At 44.4% G+C, this 7,978-nt stretch overlaps 1 protein-coding gene across 1 annotated transcript; it reads left to right on the forward strand.

The window, feature by feature from the left end:
• Positions 1 to 7,623, forward strand: tdh (L-threonine dehydrogenase). Its single transcript, XM_056428657.1, has 9 exons — positions 1 to 108; positions 1,939 to 2,133; positions 2,481 to 2,523; positions 2,647 to 2,717; positions 4,947 to 5,096; positions 5,184 to 5,356; positions 5,551 to 5,641; positions 5,908 to 6,177; positions 6,833 to 7,623. The coding sequence occupies exons 2-9, from the start codon at positions 1,947 to 1,949 to the stop codon at positions 6,970 to 6,972; spliced, it is 1,125 nt and encodes a 374-aa protein (XP_056284632.1). The 5' UTR covers positions 1 to 108; positions 1,939 to 1,946; the 3' UTR covers positions 6,973 to 7,623.
• The last annotated feature ends 355 nt before the right edge of the window (positions 7,624 to 7,978 follow it).

The following is a 7,978-nucleotide window of genomic DNA, read 5'->3' on the forward strand; positions in this document are numbered from 1 at the left end:
GAGATAATACAAGCAGCGTCACTGGAGCGCGTCTGTGCCTCAAAGCAGGAAGCTGCATCCCGTTCACACATGAGTTACCGACTGCTTTTTTATCCTGAAAATAAACCGGTGAGTAAACCGCTCCGGTTACGTATCCTATGTGTCCCCCCTTAGAGTAGACCAGGGCTCTCAAGTTTTGAAGACAGGCAAGCGTGAAATTTCCATCAGCACCTGATACTGCTGAGAGTTGTTGACGGGGGGGGGGTGCTAGTGACTATTTTTTTGCTCCATCCCAATGCGCGCAGACCGGCGTCGGAGCTCTGCAGCGGAACAATCGATCGGCGTATTGAGCACCCCTGCATTCAAGCATTAAATAGCCGAGGTTTTTTCAGCGTGAGGAATTCGATGTGTGGCGGGAGTGCGTGAGATAAGACCGAAATGCGTGAGTCTCACGCTCAATGCGTGAGACTTGAGAGCCCTGAGTAGACTATTCTAGACTTAAATATCTGAAATAATCTCAATGTGATGTATCAATATCTCAAATCATGTATTTATTTTGTCTATACGCGATCACGTGATGGCTTAATTAATTATTCCACCCCTGTAATTGATGATTTTTTTTTTTTCCTTGGCCAAAGCTAATATTACTTCCTAATATATATTAATACCAGACTGCTGACGTGTTGGGCTCGTGCCGTGTGCCAGGAGACCCTCCACGCCGGCTCCATCTGTCTGGACCGCGTCCCGCTTATACACATGTTAAAGATGTGGCGGTTGTCCCCCATTCAAAACGTTCCGTAGGCTCCTCGTCGCTCCCCGTAGTCCACGTGGAAAAGGAGACCAGCGGCGTTAAGGGACTAGAGGTGCCAGAGCGGATCAGCTCCGAGACCCTTTTTACACGGTTTACATGCGCGTAAATTGGCACAACAGTGGATTACGCGTGCCATCAGGAGGCCGGAGCATCAGTGCCACATGCAAAGTGGCGATTTCCTTTCTTTTCTTAGCATAAAACAGTCTGACACATTTTAGTATAATGTTGCTGTCTCACGTATGAGCTTCCTTGGACCAGTGGCTAAAGCCCCGGATGTTTTTTCATTAGCCCCGAATGTTTTAAACCAAAAACGCGCCGACACATCCGCGCATATCCAAATCCTAGAGACGCGCCTGCCTTGGACTCATGTACATATTGCATAATGTAATTTGACCCCAAATGAGGATTATTCTATGAGGCGTCGAACACAAAAGTCCTTTCATCGTTCCAAAAAAAAATCTATATTTCCAAACTGTCACGGAGACGGTCGACCTGTTCGTGGCACTGCGCTGCTGTCGGCCCTCTCGTCCTGATTGGCTGCCGTTGAAGGCAGGGCCGTATAAATACGCTTAAATTCTCCTCCTGCTTCCTTTTTGGGGTGTTAAGCGCGCAGCTCTCTCGGTAAGTGCACTTTTGTAATTATGTGTTGTGCAAAAATCGAAGCGGCTCGGTGGTTAAAAAAACTTCTGAAGAAACGCTGCTGTGTGTGTGTGTGGCTCAGTTTTCCATCGCGTGAGACTCAACAAAAAAAATCTAATGTTTGATTTAACCCGTTTGGGGTTGCTATGCGCTCCTTGGCGTTGAACTGAAGCATACGTGTCTTCCCAGCTGGCACGTCTGTCATTGTTGCTTTTCCATTTTTTTTTTTGCCACAGATGCATTTAAAAAAAGTTCTCCTTCTCTCTGACTGTCTCTTGGCGCCTGAGGTCTGGAGAGGAGCCCAACTCTTCAAACAGAACTTCATGCCTTGGTCCCCAAAAAAAACATGGCACCAGATGATTGCAGTCAAGCATATAAAAAAAAAAATTTGTGGCTTCAATTGATTTAGTGGTGGAAATAAAGAACTCTCCTTACTCGTCTATTTTCACTGATTCCTGTGGAATTTGACACTTTTCTTCTTCTTTTTTGGTTCTCTCTTGTCACTGCAGGTACCAACATGCCTGTCATCAGAACCCTCAGCAAGGTGGCCAAGCAAGTTCTGCTCGGCACCCCGGGGTGCGGCTGCCAGTCCCTCACCGTGGCTGCACGCAACATCAACTTCTCCCCCCGGCAGGTGACGTCTGATGCCAGCTTCCACTCCGTGTCCTTCTCAGAAACGGACCACCCCAAGGTGCTCATTACAGGTACGCAGCAGCTGCTTTTGGGGGGTATTCTACAACGCCTGTTAAACATCGTAGAGCGCAGCAGTCCTTTTTTTTAAATTTAGAAGTCGAGTTGCATTTTGTTTTACACATGGAAGTTAAGAGAAAGATACGTCTGCTCTGCAGAGATTCACGACCATCAGGATGAAGGTTAAAAACAAAGTGTAGGCGTCTGGTGCTCTGACCTGTTTTCTTCTTCTTCTTATGGCCCACTCCTTAGTTACTTCAGTCTCCATGGAGACCAGCACTGATGATCATTTGTCTGCTCGTGATTTGTGCAGTGTGATGACACTTTTTGTTCCTTCTCTCACTCTCTCCATCTCACGCAGGTGGCCTGGGACAGCTCGGGGTGGGGCTCGCCAAAATGTTGAGGTAAGATTTCAAATATCACCTCATCATTTGCCGACCGCTGGCAAATGGCCAATTGCCGATTTGCATTGAGAACCATTTCTGAGTTATTTCCAAGTTGTATATTGATGACTTCCTGCTTCACAGAAAGAAGTTTGGGAAGAACAACGTCATTCTGTCTGACATCCGGAAACCTCCAAGCAGCGTTTCCCACAGTGGTGAGTCAACTCGTATACTGTATTAGAATCTGTAGTCTGAAATTGATCAAATTCTGTAACATTTTACCTTCGACAGGCCAGATGGCATGAGGGTGTTTCTGATTTCATTGCATCCATTCAGCCCTGAGATCATCAGTGTTGGGAGTAACGTGTTACAAAGTAACGCATTACTGTAATTCCACTACTTTTAGCGGTAACGAGCATGTAACGAAGTATTTTTTTTTATCAATTAACGCAGTTACAATTACTGAAATTTAAATGAGTTCGTTACTCGCGTTACTCTCTTTTGGGAAAAATGAACACTTGCAGACAAGAAGACAAGATAGGCCGACTTTAGCTCAGGCCCGGGGTGGGGAATCGGGAGAATCGGGAGAGTTCCCGGTGGGCCGCTTCACTTCTAGGCCAGTCGAGAATTTTATTTGTTGACATTTGTCACGTTAGTCCATCTTCTCTTAAAGTGGGCTACACACGTTCCGCATTCTGACACCGCAGCCTCTGCATGGGTTGTACCATGCGAGGGAGTTCACCCCTCCCAAATAATAGAGTTGGTTCAGTCCATTATGGAACCGACCAACTCAATTTGGGAGAGGAGAACTTCCTCGCATGGTACAACCGGTGTGCATGGGAGGAAGTTCACCCCTCCAAAATAGAGTTGGTTCGGTCCTTAGCCGTCTTTTCCAAAAAGTGTTCTCAGCTACGGATAGCTGGGCCGGCCCGACCGCAACGAGACGCGTCAGGGAGGATGGACGGGAGGAAGAGGGCAGGAGGGGCTGAAAAAGCCAGGTTGAAAAAAAGAAAGGCATTGGAGGAGGATGCTGCCAAATGTGCCAAGCTTACAGACTTATTTTCAAGAGGACAAACACAAGTGGCAACTGGTAAAGAGAGACAGAGGCCTAATGATTAGCAACATAACTATTCGGCTAACGTTGTAGCCTTGATTAATATCATTGTAGCGTTGTCAACCTATTCCCAAGCAAAATATTGAATTGAATTAAAATATTAGCCTTTTTATATCACCCAAAATATGGCGATCCATAGACTTTGCAAATATTGATATATAATATTGATATTGAATAGGCTCTCAGATCAAAAGTTTGAGAAGCTTCTCTTGAGGTACAATAACTGGTTTGAGAGCTAGCAATGTTGTGGCTACTGGTCAGAGGTGAGAGATGAGACTTGTTAGCCCATTTTAACGTTTGTTGAGAATCTCATCTCTTATCTATATTTAGCTTTGCCTTATGAGGCATGTTTTTTAAAACATTTTGTTAACCTTTTGTTAAATCACATATTCAATTATATGCAGCACCTCAAGGCTACTTGTTTTCTCTTTTAATTAGTGTTAATACTGTAGGCCAATCACTTTTATTTCATTGGGCCTAATGTGGTAAAAAAAAAACACTGTTAAATGACTGACAGTTATTTTGTGTTAAGTATTAAAAGGGTCTTTTGTACTACTGCTTGATTTGAAGGCCTGTTGCCCTGTTGATTGCAATAAATAGGTCTAAAAATTATGTTTATTGTGTTTGACTGTTCAGTACTGTTCATTACATTAAAAAAGCAGACTTAAAAGTTACCTTCCCTAGTAACTAATTACTTTTGATATACAGTAACTGGTAAAGTAATTAAATTACATTTAAAAGAAGTTACTAATTTTCAGTAACTTTCCCAACACTGGAGATCATAAACATATTTCTTTGGTGTCTAGAACATTTTTCATCATATCAAAATGCACAATGTTGCATTCCTTTGGGGTGTGGCTATGACATTTGGAAATGAAGGTTGTTAATGTGTTACGAATGTCACAGCTTTATTGCGGAACAAAATTGTTGGCAAATAAAAACCTGTCTAGTTATTGATTTTCTTTCGTTCATGCGTAGGAGGATGTCCCCTTTCCCTGTTTGTGTTGATAAAATCAATATGTGACGCACGGTGACTTTGTCCTTCTAATATCACGTATTGAGCCAAAGATGTAATGACTTTTACGGCTTTGAGATGTAAACCAAATATAACGGGAATACGTGTCACAGAAAATAAATATTCATTACCCCCGAAAGAGCCGGGGTCATTGCTGTGTTTCTAAGAAAGGGAAAGGATAGGAAGGCTAGATGGGCATCGATTACAAGATGACACTGGCCCCGAAACACAAGCTGCACAAATTGACTTCCGCTCAACGAGAAGTCAATTTATCAAATCTTCAATACCCCTTTTTTTTATCCTCTTTTTTTTTAGGCCCCTTCATCTACTCCGACATCTTGGACTACAAGAACCTGCGGGAAATTGTGGTGAACAACCGCATCACATGGCTGGTTCACTACAGCGCCCTCCTCAGCGCGGTGGGGGAGGCCAACGTGGCCCTGGCCCGCTCCGTGAACATCACCGGTAAGCCCCTTCGGCACCAATGCTAACGATGAAAGATCAGCTGACGTGTGACGTCCTGATGGCGTCTTCTCCCTGCGTGTTCCCCAGGGCTCCACAACATCTTGGACATTGCAGCGGAGCATGGCTTGCGCCTGTTTGTCCCCAGCACCATCGGGGCCTTCGGTCCCACCTCTCCCCGCAACCCTACGCCCGATCTCTGCGTGCAGAGACCTCGCACCATCTACGGCGTCTCCAAAGTCCACGCCGAGCTGATGGGAGAGGTGAGAGCTCGGATTTCTGAAAAATATGATGCCACGCAAACCCTACACTCCTCTGGCTATACTGCCGTTTTTCTTCTCTTCCCATTTTGTTGTTGCATTTAATGTAGCATGCCGGTATCTGCTGTGAAAACCCCGTTTCATATTTTCAATACCGTATCGCTAATGGGATTCCTCTTTTTTTCTTTCTTTGCCAGTACTACCACCACCGCTACGGCCTGGACTTCCGCTGTCTGCGTTACCCGGGAATCATCTCCGCTGACTCCATGCCAGGGGGCGGCACGACAGGTGAGAGAGATATGAAGTTTGAAATAAGGTTTCAACTTTTAATTTTCGTCTATTCCTGTGCAGCTCCTGACCTGGCACAAGTTTATAATTTCACTGACGGTTGTTGTAGCTTGTTTATTTGGGTCACCAGAGTCATCGTCACATTTTCACTCGTCTGTATTGGCTACACAACACATCAGTTTTGCTAAGCATCGTTAAAGATTTTTCACTACAGTTCAGAATAATTGTTTTAACTATAATGTTTTTTGTGTGTCTTATCTGACCAGACTACGCTGTCCAGATTTTCCACGATGCGATCAAGAGCAGCAAGTTCCAGTGCAACTTGAGACCCGACACGCGGCTGCCCATGATGTACATCGACGACTGCTTGCGCGCCACACTGGAGGTCATGGAGGCGCCGGTCGACACGCTGAGCATGAGGACCTACAACATCAACGCCATGAGCTTCAACCCCGAGGAACTGACCCGGGAGCTCCAGAAGCAGATGCCCGAGCTGGAGGTCACGTATGACGTGGACGACGTACGGCAGGCCATCGGTGAGTCGTCTTTTTAGTTACTAGTGCCAGATAAAACCATTGCACTTATTCTGTTCTTCTTAAGATTCTCCTCTATCAACTGCTTTAAAAATATCACCATTTCTTATCACTGGCACGCTAAAATGTAGAGTACAAAGTCAACAAATCGACCTCTGTTACACAGCCGTATCTATTTAAAGTTAGCCACTGTAAGCTACCGGTCCCACCAGAACAAGTGAGGCTGGCGCAGCTGAGCGTTTTTTAATTCTACTGAATTCTTCAGAGGAAGCTTGTGTTTCTGTTTTTGAACAGTTTTAGTAAGCTGAGTTTAACCCTCCTGTTACCTTTCGGATCAATTTGACCCCATTCAATGTTTAATATCTGTGTTCCTTGGGGTCAATTTGACCCCAGACTGTTTTTCACTGTCAAACATATAAGAAATATCAACTTTTTTATATATTTAAAGGGCTATTTAGGTAGTCAACAAACAAACATATAGTACCTCACACTTAAACTTGGGAAACAATATTAATTCTAATAATTTTCTGGAGTTTTTAATTGCTGGGGTCAAATTGACCCCGAGGGTAAAATATGTGAGTAAATGTAAAGGTAACAGGAGCGTTAACCAGGAACTGATTCAGCCTGAAGCCAAACGTTCTCGTCTGTTTCTTTCCAGCCGACAGTTGGCCGATGAACTTCGACGATTCCAACGCACGGAAAGACTGGGGCTGGAAGCACGACTACGACCTGCCGGAGCTCGTCCAGTCGATGCTGGACTTCTTTGCCGCGGAGTCGCGCATGGCTCGCTCTCACTGAGGGCTCGCTGCGTTGAGTATTCTTTGTACATAATGTAAAGACTCTCCAAAGGGAGCAGAGAAACTTGACCTGTACATAATCGTTCTCTCTGTAAACTCAGAAGGGCTCTGTATGGCTGGCTCGAGGCCACCGCGTCTTCAGAATGTAAAGCTCAGTGCGAGCGCGACAATCCTACCCCGCTCCGGTCTAGCTACTCCTCCTGTGCTCCTCCTTTTTTCTTTCTTCTCGTTTCTTTCTGCCTGAAGATCTGTGGCGAAAATAAGTTTGTCCATCGGGTGGGGGGGGCATCCACGAGGCAAACCTGTTAAGATGAAGAAGAAAAATGACCTGCATGTTGATGAATTGCGCAACTAATGTTGCATTGTGTATTTGTTAACATCCATTCTTAAGAATTGTTCTGTTTATTCCACTTGCGATTATTTATTCCGTCTATTGGTGAAAGCCTTTCTTAACTCCCGTTTCCAAGTCTACCTGTCCACTTTTATGAAGTTTTGACTGTTCATCAACTGTGTGGGATTATCATGTCTGCCACATTTGGTGGTTTCTGTATGTCAACATTTTATGATGAATGCGGTGATTGGTTTCTATCTGAAAACTGTCTGTTCTTTCAATCACAAAACAAGCTTTGACAATAAAACCCCTTTTTCCACACCTCCGCCTGTATCTGTAATTTTTCACTTCTTCACAACAAGTTCATCAAGACTCTCTCAAATGTCCCGCAGGCAGAGCAGCCTCAGTACCAGCTCTCTGGCTGACATCCCTCGGCTATATTTCTGAGTACAACATGTCCTGTATTTAACTTAAAATAATGTATTGCCTTTTAGTTTTAAACCTGAATATGGATACAGATGTCTTATTTGATTGCAAGTTGAGGAGCATGAGATGTGTATGACTTCTAGCACTACTTGCATTGGACCATGAATTTATCCATCTCGTTAATTCTGTGGTGTAGTGCTTAAATATATATTTTTTCACCTCCTTTTTTAGAACCGTCTGCAAAAAACAA

The sequence above is a fragment of the Pseudoliparis swirei genome, chromosome 12 (genome assembly GCF_029220125.1).
Source record: "Pseudoliparis swirei isolate HS2019 ecotype Mariana Trench chromosome 12, NWPU_hadal_v1, whole genome shotgun sequence".
Lineage (NCBI taxonomy): Eukaryota > Metazoa > Chordata > Actinopteri > Perciformes > Liparidae > Pseudoliparis > Pseudoliparis swirei.

Excerpts from the sequence above, each read along its gene's own strand:
- tdh (XM_056428657.1), top strand. The coding sequence starts at position 1,947 with ATGCCTGTCATCAGAACCCTCAGCAAGGTGGCCAAGCAAGTTCTGCTC. Across the intron at positions 2,718-4,946 it reads AAGCAGCGTTTCCCACAGTG|GCCCCTTCATCTACTCCGAC; the intron begins GTGAGTCAACTC and ends CTTTTTTTTTAG. Across the intron at positions 5,097-5,183 it reads CCGCTCCGTGAACATCACCG|GGCTCCACAACATCTTGGAC; the intron begins GTAAGCCCCTTC and ends CGTGTTCCCCAG.